General features: G+C 34.5%; 1 protein-coding gene across 1 annotated transcript in view; it reads left to right on the top strand.

The window, feature by feature from the left end:
- Window positions 1-25,647, top strand: part of ATRNL1 (attractin like 1) — a 688,151-nt gene that overhangs the window by 446,117 nt on the left and 216,387 nt on the right. Inside the window, exon 27 of the mRNA XM_036829651.1 lies at window positions 15,684-15,791. Coding sequence (XP_036685546.1) covers window positions 15,684-15,791 — 108 coding nt within the window. The remainder of the gene's footprint in view (window positions 1-15,683; window positions 15,792-25,647) is intronic.

Below are 25,647 nucleotides of genomic sequence, written 5' to 3'. Positions count from 1 at the left end.
TTGAAAAACTAAATGTTGAAAACCACGTTACATGAGAAAGTTTTTCCTATTTATGAGACTATGGGTAAACTCCTTGAGGACAGGACTATGTTTCATATTTCTTAAACACAAGAGCCTGACCCTCTTCCCAGAACATTGGAGTATTCCTTAAGTGTCTGTTGCATAAATAATGAAAAATTTACAATATTGGAATTGTTTATTTGAATATGTGAGAAAAGTTTCAAATATATAATATGTATTTAAAGGAATTTTAGTAAATGAGATTAGAAGTATATTTAATGGTCCAAAAAGATCCCAAGAATATAAATTTTTTGTTCAGTATAATGAACTTTCTAATGTTATAAAGCTTTGGGGAAAAAATACCATCTGGATAAAAAGTGGTTCTTTGCTAGATATATTCGAGGGTGCTAGATAACCATCCGTCAGAAAAGTCATAGCACTTTTGATCCCGCTTTAATGGGAAATTTGGACCAGGTAACATTTAGGATTCCTTCCAGCTCTGATAATGAGTTATTCCAATGAATCTGTTATTACCACTGATTTTCTTACATTCTGTTATTTGTGGTTTAACACACCATTCCACATGCGTAGGAAAGCCAGTTTATACCAGTCGTGAGTCATCTATGCTGCATCAAACTGCCCTTTGCATTTAAAAAATTCAAATGATTGAAATTAGTTTTTAAAAAATATTTCTATCATATATACTTTCACAAAAAATTGAAAACAAATAATACTGCATATTAATATATCACACTGATTAGTCATTGAGCATCATAGGTATCTTCCAATAGATACTTAAAAAATTATAGTAAGTAGATGTCTTATTTCACAAAGAAATATATTACAAAAGAACCATTTTTAGAGTTTCTCAATATGGAACTGAAAATGACTCCATTAGCTAATAGCAAAATAATCACATTTTCCTTAAAGGAAAAAAATATTTTAAAAATAATGATTAAGAGGAAAATGCCAGTGTTTGAGTCATTTATGTCTCCAGGAAGATTTAAGTACCTTTTGAAAAACTTCAAAATTATTGTCACAAACTACTTAAATGTTCAACATGAACTCCTTATACACTAAATGAAAAAGCTAACTGGATTCTGTTGCACTTAAAATTTCTTAACCTAGAAGCAAGCATGTTGGGGTTGAGAATTGAATCTTGAGCTTTGTATTGATTCCCAGAATCAGGGAGAAAAAAATCTTTCTTTACTAAATTAATTCTTAAGGGGGGGAAAAAGCTACTGAAGGATTGCTCTGAGCTTTATTGTAACAAGAGCCTCCAGTCATAAATTACTGGCACACAAGCAAGAGTCGATGTGTCATTTCTATTGTAATCAGCTGCTTTTATATTTCCACCGGGCAAGGCTGATTTGATCATACTGTGCACCTCTTGGATGTCAAAGTCATTCATTTGCTCTTCTTCACGAGAGTAGGATAGGTATTTCTCTTTCAACTTAGGCCTCTAACTTGGGGAAATAATATATTCAACAATATGACTATGGGGATATTCTATGTAAGAAAATTTTTTAAGTGCAAGTTCAAAATTTGAAATTATTTAGCTTCCCATTTTTGCTCTTTGAGGAGTAATATGTATTAAACATCCATTCTGCAGATCTAGCTTTTAAATGACCTTTTCGGTACTCATCCTTTGCTCATTTTGATTTGCTCAAATAAATTACAACCACCTGGCCTTTTGTATTAAAGAAGGTTACATACAAAATTGACCTTTTGATACTTATTGGGAGAGCTAGTTTCATTGTATTTGAGATTAACTGCTGTTGCTGTTTTCTGGTTATATCTGAAATAACTTTATTTGAGGATGGTAAAGCCTATTACTTTTGCCTGTTTGTTCCAAGCTACTTCTAATACCATAAGAATGGACTCAGAGCAATACAAAGAGAAATTGTGTTTAAAAAAAATAATGAATCTGATTTATTTGGATCCTATTATGCCTGATGATATATATGTGTTATTTCAATTTCTCTTAACCTTGATAAAGCCAAAATTATCCTTTGAACATCTGCTCCTTGCCACCTTGCTTAATAAAACTCAGCCCTCTTTCTTTTTCTTGAACACTAAGCTCAGACTTATAAGTCTGAGGAACTCCAGAACTTTGCACTTGTTCGTCCCTCTGCCTGAAATATTCTTTTCTGGCTTTATTTGTTCTTGTTCCATTCACCTAATATTCCACTTTTTCCCCTACATTTTGTGGTCTCTGTTTAGTTAGAGTGGGTTCTGTGACTATTTATGGAAAATGATATACATCACTTCTGGTGTGAGACATTGAAAAGTCCATGCAGGATTCACTAGTCTCTTTTCTGCCTTTACACTTAAGGAATCTCTGAGTTGAAATGGTAGAGCCTCAAGACTGGAGCAGTCTATATTGCTGAGTTACCAGATGGGAAGTTACCTGGACCTATAGAAAATTTTGTGTGAGCAAGAAATACACTTTTCTGTGTTAAACTGCATTTTGAGAAAGCATACCTACTCTGACTGAATATTCAAGGTTTCAGGTCAAACATCATTTCCTAGGAGACCTTCTGTAATCCCCCTATCTAAAGCACTTTCTTTCTCCACTATCTCTCTTTCTCCCAACCCTTATATGTTTTCTGTAGTGATTTTTTTCTTTAATTTGTTCATTTTTTTATGTATGTATATGTTGAACAAACAAGACTTCTATATGCTGTTAATTATGCTTTTAAGTGCCCAGAGTAATCTTTAAAATTGTCAATAAGCATTTCATTCTTTGACTTTTTGTTTTAATGTCAAAAAGTGCAAACAAAACAAAATACTGCAGCACAAAACTCTGTTGAATTTTCCATTGCTCGTTAGAAAGGATGGTCGTGTATCAAGCAATAACTGAATTTTTGACTCTTCTAGATGAATCCATTCTGCATGATTTCTTTCATCCAGAAGTGAGATCATCTTTGGCAAAGTCTAAATCCGTGATGCCATCTCTGTCAACAAAGAAAGAATTAAGAATCCAAATTTTAATTTTAAAATCGCCTGAAGTAACCTTCAAAAATTTTTCCAATATTTTTACATATCTTCAGGTTTTAGCCAACTAAGAAATAGATAAGGATTTGTTGCTTTCAAATCCAGGCTACTTAAATAATTCCTCCAAATCAGAATGTTCCCCCAGTTGTCTACCTCCAGTCTCCTGGTAGATGGTCCAGAAGAGTCCCTGATATTTTTTTAATAGCATGGAAATGCTTGCTAAATAGAAACAAGAGTCACCTCATATATTCATTCCTAGAAAAGTGTCTGGAGCACAGTAGGAGCTCAGTAAAAATTTTTCCAATGAATGAATGATCATAGCCAAACTTAGGCACTAAGTAAGTCAAGAACTCCCTATTGAATTTTTCTAAGAATAGGAATTTATTTGTTTATTTATTTAGAGTGAAAGAAAGGGAAGGGGAGAGGAGGGAAGGGAAGAGAAAAGAAGGAATGAAAAATCTGCCTAGAATTTTGGTCTAAACTCTTCAAGATTCACTGTTTGGAATGCCAAGTAAAGAAGAATTTCAGCATCTGCTTCTGTTCCTTAGTTAAATTTCTTGACAGGACAGTAACACTTGACTGAGAATTGTTTTCTTATTGCTAATGCATGAAAAGATGTACCATATTATGTAACAGTCATGCTTGTTTTCTCATTAGTGAATTAAATATGTTGCCAAATATAAGATAAAAACAAGTATACACAATTATATCATTTGTAAAATCAAAGTTTTGCATGGAAAATCAACTATTTACTATTATTAAGATACAAATGATTTTCTTTTGAAAAAATGTTCACAAGATGAAATTCTCCATTAATGCAGTCAACAGGCACACAGTTGATGAAAACCAGTAATTGACTACGCTGGGACATGTTAGTATTTCATTTAGACTAAAGGGAAATGCTAAAACTGTGCATTAAGTGCATTCTTTCTTAACTTACTTAAAAATATTAAGAGAAATGTTGGCAAATGTTAGCAATTTCTGGAGTGGATGTGGTAATTTGGTAGGGATATTGTTTTACTTTTCTTTGTTTGCTACATATCACAAACCAGCTTGATATCTCCAAAGTGGTTTGACCAAGATCTATCCAAAGATATGAAGCTTAACTTATTGATAAGCAACCTTGTAGGATGCTGCAAGATACAGCTTTTTGTATTAAGAAAAATTCAGATTTTGCAAAGTTCCATCCTTTTAAAATTAAACCTACTTTCCATGAAGACTTCTAGTGATTGATAGGTATAGACAGTTGCCAGATGTTCTTTCCATTTTCTTGGCTTCAAACTTGAACTGGGAAGACTTATGCCATGTAAGAAGTATGGTTTTGGCTTCCATGATGTTCAGTTAATAATGCATAACCATGAATACATGAGGATAAGGAAGATCTGTCATACTGTCTTTTCTTTGACATTGCCTAAATTAACCTAAACAAAGACAGCCCATACTTAAAATGCCCATACTTATAAGTTGGATATATCTTCCTTAATTCCTGTCAGTAGAAAGCTTTTAAGACCTTATTGTATGCAAATGGTGGTGATACTGTTTGGCCATATGGTTTGTGCCACTCTCCTCTTGATAATATTAACAATTTTTAGAGTTCCCTGAGACTTATTTTACATGGACGTTATGATCTAATATCAGTATCAAAGGCTGATATCTTGTAGACACAAAATAATTCAGTCTAGAGTATAGGTGACGTTGCACATACAACTGCATAAACCCCAAAGTTTGAGAAACACTGAGTTAGACAAAGGGAAGAAATAAAAGGAAACTTTAGAAATATATGTTTGAGCTTCAAAACCATTCTGCCTTTAAGATAATTTTCAAGTTCTTATGTAGCAAATAGGGATGTGGAGGGAATTCTAAAATAGCCTTGCTTGCTTTTAGAATTTACTCAATTCCTTTTTATTTTTAAGCATGAATATATGCTGATAGATTTTTTTGTTAAAAGAATTTAATAGTGGAGTCACATTTTGGTTCTGAATGAGGACCAATTAGCTTCTAAAGGCAGTACTAAGTTAAATTACTGAATCCACTGAAATTGAAAAAAAATTTGTTTTGAAGAAAAGTATCATCTATTAGTGCCAGATTCATAGATTTTTCTAGTGCTCGTCTGTTTACTCTTTATAGGTCTGTGATCTACAGGTTGAAGAATCTCTGGCCTAGAGGATCTATAAGTCCCTTCCGGATCTAAGAATCTGTGAAGGCTATGTTTTAGTCATATCAGTAATATGCTCAGTGTTATCCAAATGACAACAAAGACCTTCATTTGCTGGCATTATTTAATCCTTATCTTGGCCTATTATATAAGATTTTTAGTTTTAATTTGAGTTTGAGTTACTTTGAATTATATATAATTTTAAGAATATTCATATATACACTTTCACACATACATTGACATGAGTATGGGGTTTTTTTAAATTTTATTTATTTTTTTATACAGCAGGTTCTTATTAGATATCCATTTTATACACATCAGTGTATACATGTCAATCCCAATCGCCCAATTCATCACACCACCCCCCCCAACCCCCTGCCGCTTTCCCCCCTTGGTGTCCATACGTTTGTTCTCTACATCTGTGTCTCAATTTCTGCCCTGCAAACCAGTTCATCTGTACCATTTTTCTAGGTTTCACATATATGTGTTAATAAACGATATTTGTTTTTCTCTTTCTGACTTACTTCACTCTGTATGACAGTCTCTAGATCCATCCACGTATCTACAAATGACCCAATTTCGTTCCTTTTTATGGCTGAGTAATATTCCATTGTATATATGTGCCACATCTTCTTTATCCATTCGTCTGCCAATGGGCATTTAGGTTGCTTCCATGTCCTGGCTATTGTAAATAGTGCTGCAATGAACATTGGGGTGCATGTGTCTTTTTGAATTATGCTTTTCTCTGGGTATAGGCCCAGTAGTGGGATTGCTGGGTCATATGATAATTCTATTTTTAGTTTTTTAAGGAACCTCCATACTGTTCTCCATAGTGGCTGTATCAATTTATATTCCCACCAACAGTGCAAGAGGGTTCCCTTTTCTCCACACCCTATCCAGCATTTGTTTGTAGATTTTCTGGTGATGCCCATTCTAACTGGTGTGAGGTGATATCTCATTGTAGTTCTGATTTGCATTTCTCTAATAATTAGTGATGTTGAGCAGCTTTTCATGTACTTCTTGGCCATCTGTAGGTCTTCTTTGGAGAAATGTCTATTTAGGTCTTCTGCCCATTCTTTGATTGGGTTATTTGGTTTTTTTGATATTGAGCTGCATGAGCTGTTTATATATTTTGGAGATTAATCCTTTGTCCGTTGATTCGTTTGCAAATATCTTCTCCCATTCTGAGGGTTGTCTTTTCGTCTTGTTTATGGTTTCCTTTGCTGTGCAAAAGCTTTTAACTTTCATTAGGTCCCATTTGTTTATTTTTGTTTTTATTTCCATTACTCTAGGAGGTGGATCAGAAAAGATCTTGCTGTGATTTATGTCAAAGAGTGTTCTTCCTATGTTTTCCTCTAAGAGTTTTATAGTTTCCAGTCTTATATTTAGGTCTCTAATCCATTTTCAGTTTATTTTTGTGTATGGTGTTAGGGAGTGTCCTAATTTCATTCTTTTATATGTAGCTGTCCAGTTTTCCCAGCACCACTTATTGAAGGGACTGTCTTTTCTCCATTGTATATCTTTGCCTCCTTTGTCATAGATTAGTTGACCATAGGTGCGTGGGTTTATCTCTGGGCTTTCTATCCTGTTCCATTGATCTATATTTCTGTTTTTGTGCCAGTACCATACTGTCTTGATTACTTTAGCTTTGTAGTATAGTCTGAAGTCTGGGAGCCTGATTCCTCCAGCTCCGATTTTCTTTCTCAAGACTGCTTTGGCTGTTCGGGGTCTTTTGTGTCTCCATACAAATGTTAAGATATTTTGTTCTAGTTCTGTAAAAAATGCCATTGGTAATTTGATAGGGATTGAATTGAATCTGTAGATTGCTTTGGGTAGTATAGTCATTTTCACAATATTGGGTCTTCCAGTCCAAGAACATGGTACATCTCTCCATCTGTTTGTATCATCTTTAATTTCTTTCATCAGTGTCTTATAGTTTTCTGCATACAGGTCTTTTGTCTCCCTAGGCAGGTTTATTCCTAGGTATTTTATTCTTTTTGTTGCAATGGTAAATGGGAGTGTTTCCTTAATTTCTCTTCCAGATTCTTCATCATTAGTGTATAGGAAAGCAAGAGATTTCTGTGCATGAATTTTGTATCCTGCAACTTTACCAGATTCATTGATTAGCTCTAGTAGTTGCATCTTTAGGATTCTCTATGTATAGTATCATGTAATCTGCAAACAGTGACAGTTTAACTTCTTCTTTTCCAATTTGTATGCCTTTTATTTCTTTTTCTTCTCTGATTGCTGTGGCTAGGACTTCCAAAACTATGTTGAATAATAGTGGCGAGAGTGGACATCCTTGTCTTGTTCCTGATCTTAGAGGACATGCTTTCAGTTTTTCACCATCAAAAATGATGTTTGCTGTGGGTTTCTCGTATATGGCCTTTATTATGTTGCGGTAGGATCCCTCTATGCCAACTTTCTGGAGAGTTTTTATCATAAATAGGTCTTGAATTTTGTCAAAAGCTTTTTCTGCATCTATTGAGATGATCGTATAGTTTTCATTTTTCAATTGGTTACTATGGTGTATTACATTGATTGATTTGCATATATTGAAGAATCCTTGCATCCCTGGGATAAATGCCACTTGATCATGGTGTATGATCCTTTTAATGTGTTGCTGGATTCTGTTTGCTAGTATTTTGTTGAGAATTTTTGAATCTATATTCATCAGTGATATAGGTCTGTAATATTCTTTTTTTGTAGTATCTTTGTCTGGTTTTGGTATCAGGTTGATGGTGGCCTCATAGAATGAGTTTGGGAGTGTGCCTTCCTCTGCAATTTTTGGGAAGAGTTTGAGAAGGATGGGTGTTAGCTCTTCTCTAAATGTTTGATAGAATTCACCTGTGAAGCCATCTGGTCCTGGACTTTTGTTTGTTGGAAGATTTTTAATCACAGTTTCAATTTTATTACTTGTGATTGGTCTGTTTATATTTGCTATTTCTTCCTGGTTCTGTCTTGGAAGGTTATACCTTTCTAAGAATTTGTCCATTTCTTCCAGGTTGTCCATTTTATTGGCATAGAGTAGCTTGTAGTACTCTCTTAGGATGCTTTGTATTTCTGTGGTGTCTGTTGTAACTTCTCCTTTTTCATTTCTGATTTTATTGATTTGAGTCCTCTCCCTCTTTTTCTTGATGAGTCTGGCTAATGGTTTATCAATTTTATCTTTTCAAAGAACCAGCTTTTAGTTTTATTGATCTGTGCTATTGTTTTCTTTGTTTCTATTTCATTTATTTCTGTTCTGATCTTTATGATTTCTTTCCTTCTGCTAACTTTGGGTTTTGTTTGTTCTTCTTTCTCTAGTTCCTTTAGGTGTAAGGTTAGATTGTTTATTTGAAATTTTTCTTGTTTCTTGAGGTAGGCTTGTATTGCTATAAACTTCCCTCTTAGAACTGCTTTTGCTGCATCCCATAGGTTTTGGGTTGTCGTGTTTTCATTATCATTTGTTTCTAGGTATTTTTTTATTTCCTCTTTGATTTCTTCAGTGATCTCTTGGTTATTTAGTAGTGTATTGTTTAGCCTCCATGTGTTTGTATTTTTTACAGATTTTTTCCTGTGATTGATATCTAGTCTCATAGCATTGTGGTCAGAAAAGATACTTGATACGATTTCAATTTTCTTAAATTTACCAAGGCTTGATTTGTGACCCAAGATATGATCTATCCTGGAAAATGTTTCATGAGCACTGGAGAAGAAAGTGTCATCTGCTGTTTTTGGATGGAATGTCCTATAAATATCAATTAAATCTATCTGGTCTATTGTGTCATTTAAAGCTTGTGTTCCCTTATTAATTTTCTGTTTGGATGATCTGTCCATTGGTGTAAGTGAGGTGTTAAAGTCCCCCACTATTATTTTGTTACTGTCGATTTCCTCTTTTAGAGCTGTTAGCAGTTGCCTTATGTATTGAGGTGCTCCTGTGTTGGGTGCATATATATTTATAATTGTTATATCTTCTTCTCGGATTGATCCCTTGGTCATTATGTAGTGTCCTTCCTTGTCTCTTGTAACATTCTTTATTTTAAAGTCTATTTAATCTGATATGAGTATTGCTACTCCAGCTTTCTTTTGATTTCCATTTGCATGGAATATCTTTTTCCGTCCCCTCACTTTCAGTCTGTATGTGTCCCTAGGTTTGAAGTGGGTCTCTTGTAGACAGCATATATATGGGTCTTGTTTTTGTATCCATTCAGCAAGCCTGTGTCTTTTGATTCGAGCATTTAATCCATTCACGTTTAAGGTAATTATCGATATGTATGTTCCTATGACCATTTTCTTAATTGTTATGGGTTTATTTTTGTAGGTCCTTTTCTTCTCTCGTGTTTCCCACTTAGAGAAGTTCCTTTAGCATTTGTTTTAGAGCTGGTTTGGTGGTGCTGAATTCTCTTAGCTTTTGCTTGTCTGTAAAGCTTTTGATTTCTCCATCGAATCTGAATGAGATCCTTGCCGGGTAGAGTAATCTTGGTTGTAGGTTCTTCCCTTTCATCACTTTAAATATATCATGCCACTCCCTTCTGGCTACAAGCCAGAAACTCTACAAGAGTTTCTGCTGAGAAATCAGCTGTTAACCTTATGGGAGTTCCCTTGTGTGTTATTTGTCGTTTTTCCCTTGTTGCTTTCAATAATTTTTCTTTGTCTTTAATTTTTGTCAATTTGATTAGTATGTGTCTTGGTGTGTTTCTTCTTGGGTTTATCCTGCCTGGGACTCTATGTGCTTCCTGGACTTGCGTGGCTATTTCCTTTCCCATGTTAGGGAAGTTTTCATCTATAATCTCTTCAAATATTCTCTCGGGTCCTTTCTCTCTCTCTTCTCCTTCTGGGACCCCTATAATGCGAATGTTGTTACGTTTAATGTCGTCCCAGAGGTCTCTTAGGGTGTCTTCATTGCTTTTCATTCTTTTTTCTTTATTCTGCTCTGCGGCAGTGAATTCCACCATTCTGTCTCCCAGGTCACTTATCCATTCTTCTGCCTCAGTTATTCTGCTATTGATTCCTTCTAGTGAATTTTTCATTTCAGTTATTGTATTGTTCATCTCTGTTTGTTTGTTCTTTAATTCTTCTAGGTGTTTGTTCTTTAATTCTTCTAGGTCTTTGTTAAACATTTCTTGCATCCTCTCGATCTTTGCCTCCATTCTTTTTCTGAGGTCCTGTATCATCTTCACTATCATTATTCTGAATTCTTTTTCTGGAAGGTTGCCTATTTCCACTCCATTTAGTTGTTTTTCTGGGGTTTTGTCTTGTTCCTTCATCTGGTACATAGCCCTCTGCCTTTTCATCTTTTCTATCTTTCTGTAAATGTGGTTTTTGTTCCACAGGCTGCAGGATTGTAGTTCTTCCTGCTTCTGCTGTCTGCCTTCTGGTGGACATGAGTAGGTTTTATACTGTTATAATCTCTTAGCATTTAGAGGGAATATAGTACTTTATATTTTGGAAGATTTAGAAAAATTTTCCATTATTCCTCTTTTCTTCCTGTGTCTGGTATCAGGCTCGATGAGAGGAAAGGTAGGTTTTGTTTTTGACACATTACTGCTCAAACAACATCCTTGCATACCTGAACAACCTGCCTTGAAAATCTGCTGTGGCTGTTTGACAATTGAGGACACTTTGCTTTCAAACAATGAAGAAAAACTGAGTAAGCTTGTGCCTTGCAGATTTAGTTATAAAATGATAGAATATCATGCTTTCCTAATTCACTGATGCAAAGAGATGTTGCCACTTCTCTTTATTTCCTCACACCATCCTACCACCAAAAACCCAAAGTTGGTTTTTTACTTATATTCCTCTATGTTAAATGTGTTTGTGTTAATAATAGAAATAGTCTCATGAAATGTTACTTAATCACTAATTCAAACTCCTTGTTAATTTTATTATGTTAGCTCAGGAATAATGACTAAATCATTTTGATTGCTCCTTTTATACCTTTCAAAAATCTTAGGAATAATTGCTATTAAAATATGAATGCATTATGATGAGTTTATAGCAGTTTTCTTCATAATATTTACAGTATTGCAATCAAGTGGATGAAGAGAAATAAAAAACCTGATAGTGATTTCTTAGGTCCACAAAATTGCCCATTCTAAAAAAATGAATATCCAGTTAGATTTGAGCATAAGACATAAATTCTAGAATATCAGAGGACATATATTTTTAAAGGTTTTTTCACAATTAAAATAAGTTTTATCAAAACTTGCCTTCAGGGCTTCCTTGGTGGCGCAGTGGTTGAGAATCTGCCTGCCAATGCAGGGGACACGGGTTCGAGCCCTGGTCTGGGAGAATCCCACATGCCGTGGAGCAACTGGGCCCGTGCGCCACAGCTGCTGAGCCTGCGCGTCTGGAGCCTGTGCTCCGCAACGAGAGGCCGCGATAGTGAGAGGCCCGCGCACCGCGATGAAGAGTGGCGCCCGCTTGCCGCAACTAGAGAAAGCCCTCGCACAGAAACGAAGACCCAACACAGCCAAAAATAAATAAATAAATAAATAAATTTTAAAAAACTTGCCTTCAATCACATTCAGATGATACAGATTTCTGTACTTTAAGTCAGTCATTCATTGTTCATTCATCAAATACTCTTGACTACAAGCTAAGTGCTGTGGGGAATAAAAAAACAAATAAAAAGTGGATTTTTGCCTTAAAGATTTCAAAAAAGCATGAAGATTTAAAGAGATAGTGCCACACTAATATCATAAATAATTTGTAGGTGAGATGATCACTTCAAACTTGGATGGAGTAGAAGGACATTTGGAGGTGTGGGGGGAGGACAGATAGAACCTGGACACAGGAGGAAAGACATAGGAAGACAACTGGAAACAGAGGTAGTCACTGTTTTCTTTAGTGTGCGTGTTTTTAAGGATTATTATCCGAAATCCATTAGAGTTGTAGCCTTCGCAGTGGTTGGAAAGGTGATTAATATGAACTTTTGGGGAATGATACGATATTCGAAGTAGTAGTATTGCATGGAAGCATTTCATATATACATTTGATAGAATCAATGACTGTTCCCGGTTGCCAAATTTAAGCATGGATTTTCATATTATTTTCAATTTCATGGTTTGTTTTGTAAGAGATTTTGAATAATAAAACAATTATTGTAGATAACAAACATGACACTAAGAACATCCATAGTTTTAAAATGTTCTGCACAACAATGTTTATGGCAACATGATTATAATCTGTTGTATTATGATCAATTTGTTCTTTTGGCCTTTTCTTTCTCCTGAAAAATTGGCAACTGCAGGCTAGTTATAAAATAAATCATCTGTTATATGGCTTCTTATCTATATATAAAATGTCAAACTTCATTTTATATAAAAATCACAATCACAAAGTAAGTTAATCAATTTTTGGAAGTTCTTAAGGAAGTACTCTATATTTCCCCATAAGTTTTAGGTTGAGTTTTTATCATTCTTAGTCACAAATGGCAGAAAGCAGTTCCAAATCTAAATTCATTTTACCACAATCATGACATTTTCCAACTGTCTCATAAATTTGCAACATTTGTTAAAAGGGAGACTAACAGAGCAAAATGTGTCACTAGTGCTGAAGAAAATGGGCCTGTGGTAATTAGCGTGCCATCTTTAAAGACAAAATTAGTGCTTGAAATTTAACATAATAATTGTACCAATGAACCGTTACTGAGTTCTCACAATGTGCTAGATTCTGTGTTGAGCAGTGCAAGTGCATTATCTTGTTAGTCCCAATCTTCTGATATTATTGCTATTCCCGTTTTATAGAGAGGAAAAAAAAGCCTTAGAAAAGTCTACGGAATTTGATGATGGTACAATAGGTAATGGGTGGAGAAGCTGGGATTCAAAACAAGTCCTCTGAGGTCTAGGTGTAGGCACTATTAATAGCCCAACTTTGCGATGAGAATATTTGAGGCGCTGAGAGGTCTAAATAATTTGGTTAAGGTCAAACAGCTACAAAGTGGAAAAACTGGTATTCAAACACAGGTCCTAATTCCAGAGTCTACGTATTTTGCCTGTCAATATTTCCACTAAATTTTGAAGAATTTAAGTTGTAAGCATATAGTTTATATCTCTTTTGTTCTGACATAGAAGGGGCAAAATTCAGGAAGTAATGCATGTAGATGTTAACTGGCAAGAGAAAGGACAATTGTTAAGGATATGGCTAAGAGCCAGGGACTTAGTAGCAAAGAGAATCTCACTTGTTCCATTTTATTATTTTAGGGCCATCATATCAAAGCAAGAGTGTTTTTGGATAAAATTACTTACCCTCCCTAAGTTTCCCAGTCAGAACATTTGCATTAGTTTCCCAAAGTCAGAATGTCAGCCAAAGTCCTCGAACTAGACCTCTGCTAAGTGACCCGGAATGAATTCATTTGGCTAATTCCCTGTTTGTATCCTTTACTGCACACTATCTTGTGCTCTTATTATTTTTATTTCGCCATGTCTTATTTTACAAACTACAGTGTTATGGTCCTGGACAAGAACAACATTTTTCTTCTTTACAAAGAGTACTGTAATAAGCATTCAATTCTTAAAAAGTGATGAAAACTCAAAGCTCAGAAGACAAACTGGAATCTTTTAAAATGCCTTTCTATCCTATAGTACATTTTTTTAAATGAATAAAAGTATCAGTCACTGATTTTTCTTTATTATGAGTGGTGGGGGTCACAGTAATACATTATTTTCCAGAGGAATCTATTCTTTATCAAAGATAGTGACTGTAGAATATTTGTAGACTTATATTACAATTTGTGGTATTGAGTATTCATTAATTATATTTTGTAGACCTTTTACTTTTAGGTGTAGGGAAAAGGTAAGATGAGGAAAGAGAAAGTGTTCATTTTTTTAAAAAAATCAATTATATGAGATGCCATTTATAAGCTAAGGAAAACTAGTACAAATGAAGAAACTTTAATACAGATGTTAGAAAATCATGTTAAGATCCAGACTAGAATTTACAGTTTTCTCAAGGGAATTTTTATATTACGGTAACAAAGGCAGTTTGTATATTTGTATGTGTGTGTGTTTATGTTTTTACCAGATAAAAAGAGCATTGTGTCTTCTACACTTAGCATCCCTTGGTATTTGGAGTAACATTATGTTTGCATTTTGCATAGACACGGTATTCAGATCAATTGGCCACTCCTATTGAGAGAGACACAAACAAGATTCTGTTTGCCAGCAGCTGTATTTTTAATAGTACAAATCTGAGTTTATATTAAATTGAATAATTCGGTTGTTTAAATCACATTTACTTTTTACTCTGAATATGTTTTTAGTATGTCTTCATTACTCCTAAAAATACATATAATTTAAGAATTTAAACTACTACTGAGTAATAGTTGTAATATTTCTGTCCCATATTAGCAAGTAGATGTTCTCTCTTTAATAATAAAAGCAAGGCCTTAAATTATATTTTAGATGCTCATTACATGAACACTGTTACTGCTGTGTCACAAGCGTTAAAATAAAAATGTTAAATAATAAACTGCCATCAAGCGTTGGCTTTTGTTCCTTCATCATCTGAAAGAGAATTTTATGAATGATGCATCACAGTGCTACATACATTTACATTCAAAGACCAGTTGTTAATGTTTTAAGTTACTTCCAGTGAATCTTTAAAAATCTGTGTGAATAATGAAGCCATTCATTGTGTTCAAGGATTTTGCCTTTCTTCAATGATATGATTTTCTTCTCATTTGAAGGAGTATTTAATTGCATTGCTCATCCACTTTTAATATTTAATAATAATTTTATTAGCTGTGCAGAATGAGAAGGGCAAGATTTGCAATATCTAGTGCTGGTCATCAATTTTTTCTTATCATGACTTAATGAGTATTATAATTACAAGGAGAGGCAGAAATATAAATTAGCTGGGTACTTGGTTGGGACTTGCTGGTTTATTGGTTTTAGTTTGAGCAAAGCCCAGAAGAGACACAAATAGAAAGAAACAAATATCCGGAAATGTTTTAGAAGCCCTGGCACACATGTTTTGCAACCTACTAATCATTCCTCATTTAAATAATGAACAGAGGCTTTGAATAAAGTTGAAAACACTGACAATAACAATTCCTGTAATTGACAGGGGATCTTGATGACTTACAAGGCTTAGTCTTGGCAGGTATATGTTCCTTTAATCTCTATTAATGCATTTTGACAACTTTTGATTATCTTTTCTTAAACATTTTTACCGTCACTTGCTTTCAGCTAAGACAAAAGCATGAGTTACTCTGAGTGGAAAAACTTGGCATAGCCATCATCATAATAGCACTTTTTACTTAAGTAGCAGCTCTCATCTGAAGTTTTCAAAGTGCTTTTGAGTACATTTCATTAGGCTTGTGGGATGGAGGTCAAGGGAAATGTTCTTTGGAGGCACCATACATTTAAAGCCTCTATGGAAATATAACCCAGGCCATGGGGAGAAAATAATTTTCATTTTTAATGATCTAGATATGAGTATGTGTATTAGATGACTTCTCAATTTTGAATGCCATTTTGTTCAAAATGGAACTAGATATTGTTGAATTTAACATGTTTTAAAACAAGTGATTTTTAACCCCCTCCAGCAACTGCTTCGAGAACGACAGCAGATGGCCAGCCGTCCCTTTGCTTCTGTTGATGTAGCCCTGGAAGTGGGAGCTGAACAAACAGACTTTCTGCGAGGGTCATTAGAGGTAGGAACAGTGGTGCTGAAAGGGGACCGCTGTGATTTGCATATGTATATTACTTCTCTAAGCTGCATCTGCTTGTGAAGCCAAACAGAGTCTGATTATCTAGACTTGACAAGATTCAGCTACATATGTTATGCCATTTTCAAGGCACATAGTTTTAATAGGATGACATGAGCTGTAACAAAAGCCACTGGAGAACCTATTAGTCTAGGCAGGAGTGACAGACTGCTCACCTGGCAGCCCTTCCCTGATAAATAGGAGCTGAAGGAATTCAAGATATAGGTATGATGGAAGAAACATAGTGTCTGTATTTAGTCCTTGGAGTGCTCAGTGCCCCTCAGTTAACAATTCACATCATTCTTTATTAACAAAGTTGGCTATAAAAGGTGGGTGGAGATGAGTTGTATTTTAATTACATAGTTTCACTTCTTGAACATTGAGAATTGTAGAATATAGTGAATATTTTTATATGATGGCTGTATTAGTATATGCTTTTATTGCAAATGTAGAAATAGAGTATGGTGAAAGAGAAATGATTATGTGCAAGTAAATGTGATATTAGAATCCTGAAGTAATGCATGAAATTTCTGAAAATAATAACCCCCAAAGAGGAAAAATCCACAGATTGTGATTAACGTCTAATCAAAGCATTTTGAGACATAGTAATGTTATTGTATGCTTACCTTTTTAATTTATATTTCATATGTGGTAAGATGTTTAAGCAGGAAGATTAAAAAATACTATATAATTGAAATATTTTATTCGCTTTTTAAAAAGTACCCTTTTGTGATTAACTTCATGTTGCTATTTTTAGACTTTGCTTTTCTTTGAGGAAAGCAAGGAATATAAAAATAGACTCCTCCAAATATCGGATACAAATATAATTGATTTTGTCCATAGAATTTTTGGTCATTCTGAAAAAAATAAAGTCAGACCTCATGGATGCTATACAAAGGACCAGATTTTAGAGGGCATTTCTCTATGAAATTTTTTTATTAGTAGCTTTTGTGTACTTGATTTTTTACTACTCTAGATCACAGGTTGCCATGGAAGCTTAGAACATTAGAAAATTTATGGGTATATCTTCCATTACTTAGGGAGAAGTGCTCTAATTTCTAATTTTACAGTAAGTGCTCTGATTTCATTTTGGCCCTTAGTTTCAAATAACTTTAGTACAAACCTTTAACAAATAGAAAACCTGAACTGTTTGAATCTAACTTCCTTTTTCTCCTCACTTGTTTAAAACATTCTCAAATGCTGCTAAAACTCAAGTGACAAGAGACAAATGAATATAAACCGTACGTAGGCCAAGGTAGAAAAGGAATAATCAAAAGAACTAGAAAACTCATAAACTTAAGAAACAAATGTAATAACTATGTACCATCATAGCTGGTCAGTTGCTGCTTAATAGTGTTCGAGAAAGTATTCTCAGGTTTTTTTTAACCTTAAGTTTATTTTGTAGAGTTTAAAAAGTTCTACCTCTACTTTCTTTTCCCCCATATTTGCCTGGTAGTCCTTCTTTTATTCCTTTATTCCCAACTTCTCTGTACCCTTCTGTTTTACACCTATCCCTTGTAGAAAAGACTGTTAGCTTTTTATTTTCCCGGTCACTCTGTGTTTCTGTCTTTTGATTGGTAAATTTAATCTGTTTACGTTGACAATAATTGCTGGTCTACCAAGGCTCATTTTAGCTACTCTGGTGTGTGTGTGTGTGTGTGTGTGTGTGTGTGTGTGTTGGTCGTTGTTGGTGTTATTGGCCTTGCTTCTTTTTGGTTCTTTTTCACAGCTTCTTTTGGATAAATTGATTTTCTTCTACTAAACTGAGTATTAAATACTCTATTCCTATGTTTCTGGTAGTTATCCCTTACTTACCAAGATTCATAGAAATGACTATTTTTCCCTATCGGTGTCTAAAGCTTATTCATACAAATTCCTGCCCTGCCCATCTCAAACACAGTTATTACTTTAGCATGCTTTCAGCTCTCTCTGTTTCTCCCACCCTGCGTTAATACTGCCTGGAATTTTTGACCCAGATATTTTAGGTGCACTTTTTCTGCATCACAGCATATTTAAATAACGATGAACCACCTTTACCCTCCTTTACTTTTTGTGTCTAGTTGCTTGCTCATGCATTTCTTTCACTTGTCACTAAAGTAAATCCTCAAAATATTTTCTTCAAAGAGAAACTTTAGGTATTTGAGACCTTAAATACCTATATACCAATATATTGATTTTGTCCTCACATGTAAATAATAGTTTAATTAGATACAAATTTTTGTTTCAAAGTTGTCTTCAAAACTTTAAAGATATTACTTCATTGTCTCAAGTCTGGTGTCAGTTTGATTCTTTGTCCCTTACTAATGAGCTCCATTTTCTTTTTGGAATCTTTCAGAATTTTCTCTTGTTTTTCAGGGTTCTTAAATTTCTCTCTGATATGTAAATATGATCCTATTTGGCACTCTATGTACCCTTTAAATCTGCAGACCTGTAACTTTGTATAGTTCCGGCTTATCTTTTTTACTATTTCTTTAAATATTTATTACTCTATTCTCTCTCCTTCTGGAATTCCTATTAGATACTTTTGATACTTCTTTTACCATCTATATTTCATAGCTTTTCTCTTATTATTTCCACTTTTTTAATCTCTTCCTGATGCCTCTGGGAACACTCCTCAACCTGGTATTCCAGTATACAATTTTTTTCTTAGATTGTATCTTTTCTGCTGTTTAACCCATTCATTGACTTCATTTCAACAATTAAATATTTTGTTGTTAATACTTGCAAGTGATTTTTCTTCATAACTGCTTGTTTATGATTCATATTTCTAATACCCTCCCTTACTTTTCTGAAACCATTTATTAGATTTAATTTAAATATTGTTTCATATTTGCCATTCTTTAGTGTAGACTGTTTCATTTTTCTATTTCTTTCATGGTGCTTACAGTCTTTTTTTCACTCTTATGTTATTCTATTAACACGTATTTTGTCATTAAGATCTACTTAAAAATAGGCATAATATCCTTGACTCTAGATAGTGCTCTTATAGGTAATTTAGAGGTTGGAGGTGAGGAAGCTGCTCATAATGAATAATCTGGGCTCAAGTACTACCGCTCATTTGCCACGGGTGTCCCTTTCACTGCAGAGAACTTTCTATCTAGTACTTCTTTCCCAAGCATTATTATCAGAGGGTAGCCTCCCTCTGGTATAATTGCCAGGTCAGCAGTTGAAGTGGGGAGAAGTGAATGCTTAGGAGTTGCCCAGCCTCCTGCTAGTGTGGCTGTAGGATCCCTCGCCCTAGCAGAGCTCTAGAACTCCTCCGTCATTAGTTTGCAGCCTTGGGCTGGCACTGGCCTGGTTCTGATGCTTTTCTGCCCCACAGCAGGCAGGGTAGGCATCAGTCCACCCAGGACAACGGAGACTCCAGTCCTCTTCTAATACAGGTCACCATTTACTCCCTGCAAGAGTCCCAATCACTTTCAGTCTTTCCTAGTGTTTCTTCAAGACTTTGTATTAACCTCTGAGTGTGTCCTGAGAGTCGTCAACCTTCTGATTTCTTATACGTTATCTCTATGTTTGAACTCAGGGGAGGGACAAGTGACTCATTCTGGCTTGTCATTTTTTGGCTGCAGGACCGTATGTGCAAGTGCTTTGTACTCCATAAAGCTTTATGTTAATGTTGGTATTATTATTTTCTCTTTTATTATTATTCAGTTATATGAATAACTGGTGTGCCTCTGTTTCTTTTGTATCACTTGTTTTCTAAAACTTAAATTCAAAACCTCAAAGAAGAAAAATACGTACCTGCATACTCCCATTTAGAAAGCCCTTTTTATCTGGGGATCAGATTCTACTTATCAATGTATAGTCTTGTTGGTTTTTTGGAAACAGCTTTATTAAAATGTAATTCATATACCATACAATTCACCCATTTAAATTGTAAAATTTGATGGGTTTTAGTATATATACAGTTGTGTAACCATCACCAGAAATCAATTTTAGAACATTTTCAAAAATTGAATTCATCTCGAAAGGAAACCCCATTCCCTTTAGCAGTCACCACCCGCTCCCTTTTTCCCCAAGCCTCTCTCTTAGCCCTAATGTACTTTTTGTCCTTATGAGTTTTCCTCTAGTATATTTTCATTCCACTTCATATAAATGGAATCATGCAATACATAGTCTTTTGTGACTAGCTTCTTTTACTTAGCATTATAGTTTCAAGTTTCATCCATGTTGTGGCATGTATCAGTACTTCATTCCTTTTTATTGCCAAATAATATTTGATTTTATCGATATAGCATATTTTGTTTTTGCACTCATCAGTTGATGGACATCTGAGTTGTTTCTACTTTTTGGATATTTTGAAAAATGCTACTATGAATATTTGTGTACAAGTTTTGTTTCTTTTGGGTATGTGACGAAGAATGGAATTTCTGGGTAATATGGTAATTTTTCATTCCTTGTTGAAAAGACTTTCTTTCTCCATTGAATGATCTTGGGAATCTCATTGAAAATCAATTGATCATAAAAGTGAGAATTTATTTCTGTAATCTCAATACTATTCCATTAATCTATAGGTCTATCATATGACAGTACAGCACTATTTTGATTACTATAGTTTCGTAGTAAGTTTTGGGATTAGAAAATGTAAGTCCTCCAACTTTCTTCTTTTTGAAGATTGTTTGGCTCTTCTGGGTCCTTTGAATTTTCACATGACTTTTAGGATAAGTTTGTCAGTTTCTGCAAAGAAGCCTGTTAGTACTTTGATAGGGATTGTGTTGAATCTGTAGATCAATTTAGGAGAACATATAGTATTTTAACATTCACTTTATTAAGGTGGTAGTTTTGTTAATTGAGTGCCTTTATCCTCCATCCTCAAAACCCTAAGTTCAGTACCAGGTTTCCTTCATCTTGATAAATAATTATGATCTCTGATATTTAAAGTTCCCTATATTCACATGTCTAATAATCTCAAGTAAATTGACAACTTAGAAATTTTTTTTGAATTCAGGTTGAAAATACTGTTGTTCAGTAGATTGTTTTTAGATCTTAAATTGTTTACTTCTTCCTGTAAAAGTTAAACATCAGAAGTAAATATCAGCAGCTAATGCTAATTTCTTTCTTTGACATACTTTAGAAAATAATAGAGGTAGAAGCATAAAGTTTAAAATTGTATTTTGTTTTCTCCTTTTCTAAGCATTTTGTAATAATTACTACTAAGTAGAAGTTATCTATCTGCTGTATATACACATACATATGTGTACATATATATTTATATGTGAGATTTATTTTCCATTGTCACAGTACACTGGAAGCTGCTCCAAATTGCTCTTTTTTATATACATAACTTAGTATGATGTGGTTTATTGATCTGCTTACACAGCAAATTCTGAAGCCTAGGCCTATCCTGAAATAACATTAAGGACTTTATTTAAACCTAGAAAATCAAAGTAATTGTAAAGTCCCTCCGCTGGGTTTTTCTTAAAATTCAGTGATTAAATTCAACACAAAGCCATAAGTAAGCTGGCTATTACTATTCTGTAAATATTCATTGAGTATTCATAATGTGGTAATTTAAGGAATGGATTCCTTTTAAATTAAATTGGACTCATGTGCCACTCTGAGTTCCAAATCTGTACAGTCAGAGGGAGAATGTAAGGTATAATATGAAATTAATTACCTTTGATACATCTGTAGGTAATGGTACTATACACCAAAATGTCCTGTTCTATGAAGTAGATGTGTTCCTGAAAATTTTATGTATAAGCTAATTATATTTTTTAATGAATGAGGAGTATTCAGTCTTCACAAGAACTTTGTATAAACCCTAGGTGTAAAACTCTTTGTGAGTAAAAAAAATATATATATAGTATGAATAATCCCCCCCTAAATTATCCATTAAAATATCTGAATCATTGTATTTTTCTAAATTATAGTGACAAAATACATTATTAAAATTTAATAAATGCAATTAGAATGTAAATTTATATATAAACACAATTTATTAGTTGGCTTTAAACTTATTTTTAAAAGAGGGTTATTTTTAGGACTTCACTGGAGGTCCAGTGGTTAAGACTCCATGCTTCCACTGCAAGGGGCATTGGGCTCTATCCCTGGTCAAGGAACTAAGGTCCCGCATACTGCACAGCACGGCAGAAAAAAAAAAGGGGGAAAAAAAAAGGGGGTTATTTTTGTGGTGACCTTGTGACCCATATAGTATATATTTTATCAGTTTTCTTCCGCCAAGTAATAGCATGATAATTTATGGTAATTGTTTAACAGATTTTTATGGAATGCTCCATATACGTCAGGCACTGTTCTAATAAGCACTTGAGAAACATCAGGGAACACAACAAAGAACCCTGTCCTCATGGAGTTTATATTCTAACAAGAAAGTAAGTTATTTAATATGTTAGGAGGTGGTAAGTACAATGGAACAGGAAAAAATAAAGCAGGATAAGGGTTTTGGGAGTGCTTTGTGGAGGTGGGGAGAGTGTGCTGTATTGAATAGGGTGGTGGTCAGGGTGACCTCATTGAGAAGATGAGAGTTGAGCAAGGCTTGAAAGAGGTGAAGGAGTTAAACAGGCAGCAGATTCCTAGGGAAAAGTGTTCCAGGCTAAGGCAATTGCTAGAGCAGGGGCCCTAAGGTGGGGATGCTGGGCAAGTTCATGAAACAGCAAGCATAGGGTGGGGGCAGGTGCAGGAGGAGGCAGCTGATATAGGGCCTTGTAGACCTTTGTAAGGATCTTGACATTCAATCCTAAGTGAAAGGGAGAGAACCAATTGCAGGCTTTTGAGAGAGGACTGACATAATCTGTTTCTAGAAAGATCACTCTGCCTTTTGGGTTGAGAATAGTTTGAAAGGTGATATTGTATAGTTTCCTGAGAAGCAGACAGCAAGACAAGGAAGAATCATTTGAAGAATATGCTGGTAGGGACATGGAGCCATGAGAAAGGGAATGGAGAGCAGTCAGTACCACTATGGACAACTAGGGCTTAATCCCATCGGGGAAACTCTGGGAGTCAGGGTAAAATGCACGTCAGACTACAGACACCAGGACAATTCCTCACCTCCCTCCAATCACTGGTTGAGGGCCACTTCCCAGAAGGCCAGAGGAAGCCCTCAGGCAAAGAAATGAAGGCTTTGGCATCGGAAGTTAGCGGAAAACTGACGTGGTAACTGGTGGCGGTGGGGGAGGAGTGTAAATCAACCCAAAGTTTCTGCTACTAGGGCAAGAATAGAGGGAGAGAAACTTGTTCCAAGGCTACTGTAGGAATCCAGGCAAGGGATAATGGTGGCGAGAGGCGAGACCAAGGTCATAGCAGTAAAAGAGATGAGAAGTGGTCAGATTCTGGACTTTGCTTTTAAAGTCATTATGAGTATAACGTTCTCATTTTGAAAGCCTTTCTAGAGACTTTGTGTTTGTAAAATCCAAATAGAAAATAAGACAGGATTTTCTCTCTTTAACTGGCACTGTAATAGCTCTAAAACTTCGGAGGCTGTTGTACTTACTCATTGAGAGGAATAGTCACATTCTCTCTTAGTATACCCTCTCAAACAACAAAATATATGCTTTTCCTAGGTAACTGATAGAAACCATGAGAAAATGAGGTACAAGAACCTAGAGCCCCTTAAGTGACTTAGATTGACTAGGCTTGTTAGATCTGGTATCACATGAAAAGTATAGCATACAGTTTGATCACAAACAAGTTAATTTATAGCCCCTTAGGTTGAAATGATGATGTTGTTAAGAATGTACATTCCCTGTTCATGGTTATTTGGGGGAAGAGTAGTGGTAGGAAGGAAGGAGGGAGGGAGTTGGCAGTTTTATAAACTGATATGAGTCCTCAATTGTCATTGACAGTTTTTGCTGGGATATTATTCTTTGTTTCTATTTTTATTTTTAATTTTTTTAATCAATTATTCTTCTACCTCTAATATTGAAAAACTGGAAACCACTTTAATGGCCAAAACTAAAGGATTTGTTAGTTAATTTATTATATTTTACAAAATGGTATATACATTGTGATCTAATTTTTGATAAACATTGAAAAGGATCTGGTCTAATAAATTCTTAATAATAGTTGTATCTAGGTGGGTAGTATATATGGGCTATTCTTTTTGCATATCTGTATTGTCCTTTCTGTAATAGCATGCATGGCTTTTTTTTAACAGGAAAAAATAAAACCAACAATAGGGTGAAAATATAAAATGTGAAGGTTTTTTCCCTTAAGTTTTAGACCCTTATATTGACTGCATATTTGGGGGCTTGAAATTTTGCCAGGTATTTAACATGAATGTTTTCAATCATCATTTCTGTTTTAGGGAACAAAAACTCTTATGCATATTGTACATATTCTGGACTGCCCTGTTAACCTTTTTACTCATCATAATTAATTTATCCACATTTCAGTGTTTGAAAATGTAGATGACCATTGGGTTATATTCTACAAAATTAGTGCTTAGGTGTTCACCAAGTATGCACTAGAGAGTGCTTTCCAAACAATAGAGAAGAGGATTTATATGCCAAGGTAAGGAGCTTGAACTTGAGCTTCGTAGGTCATGGGAACAAGTGAAGTGCTTAAATTGAGTTTAAGATACTATTTTTCAAAATTTATTTACATATACTGTCTCAATCTCATGTGAACCTAGGTCAATCTTATAAAACCCGAAGCAGATTTTGTTTGTTCTATTTACTATTGAAGAAACTGAGGCTCTGTGAGCTTAAGACCCTTGGTGAAGATCACAGTTTAGTCACCAGCAGAGTAAGAGCAGGGTTTGTATCTCAGATTGGCCCAAGAAATTTCTTTTTCACAGCATTCTTAAAATATTCTGATTTTAGTTCAAATTGAGAATACATTTTAGGCCCCAACGTATCTCTGGAATATTTTTTCTTGTAAAGCTATTTATAAGCATAGAATTACCTAACATTTATGTAGATGCTCGTACAGTCATGAGTAATTGCGACAGTTCAGCCTAGTACACTACGTAAGAAAAAAGGTGACGGGCACATTGTTTAAATCAAGGCCAGACGCAGTGAGCATCTCTCATGTTAAGAGCATTGTTGGCTTTGCTCCCAGAGCAGCGTGAGCCCAGTTCTCTGCTGATGGGTACAGCCAGTGGCCCCTCTGGCATTTCATTCCTGGCCTGGCATCTTCATGGACAGTAGTTTCAATGGTTGAACTGAGGATTTCCTGGGTTTCTTATTTTTCAGAGATTTATAGCTGTCTTGTGATACTTAATATTTTAATTATTTTATTAACATTTATTATCAGTGTTCTGATTATAAAAATAATAAATCCTCATTGTAGAAAAAAATGCAGAAATAATCAAAATTAAAGTATTCCATTCATAAATATCTATTGCCAGAACTTTTATTTCCTTCCTGCAATATTTTCCTCTTGCATATATGTATTTTTACAGAATTGAAAGTATATTCTATATGTGATTTTGCATTCTGTTTTTCTCACCAAGTAGTATAATAAGAACATTTTGCACTTCTAAGTTTGATTTTAAAATGCCATGTTGTTTTGTAGTATAACATAATTTATTTGGCTGTTTTATTTTCAATTAGTTTGATTCTAATTTCACACTATTATAAATAAGGCTTTAATTAATGTTTGTATATAACTCTTGATCCTAACCTATAAAAGGTAAACTGCTAGATCAAAAATTATGACCTTTCATGGATCTTGAGATATATTGCTTACTTACTTTCCAGAAATGTTCTTTTTCAAACTACCTTTAACAAAGAATGAGAATTCCTGTTTTCCTGCATCTTTGTCAAAAATGATTTTTAAAGCATTTAAAAAACAATTTTGGTAATTTGAAATATGAAATGTTATATTCTCTTTCAGATTT

The sequence above is a fragment of the Balaenoptera musculus genome, chromosome 16 (assembly GCF_009873245.2).
Source record: "Balaenoptera musculus isolate JJ_BM4_2016_0621 chromosome 16, mBalMus1.pri.v3, whole genome shotgun sequence".
Classification (NCBI taxonomy): domain Eukaryota; kingdom Metazoa; phylum Chordata; class Mammalia; order Artiodactyla; family Balaenopteridae; genus Balaenoptera; species Balaenoptera musculus.
Note: the sequence above shows the minus strand (reverse complement) of the source record. Positions and strands in the feature narration are given on the sequence as shown.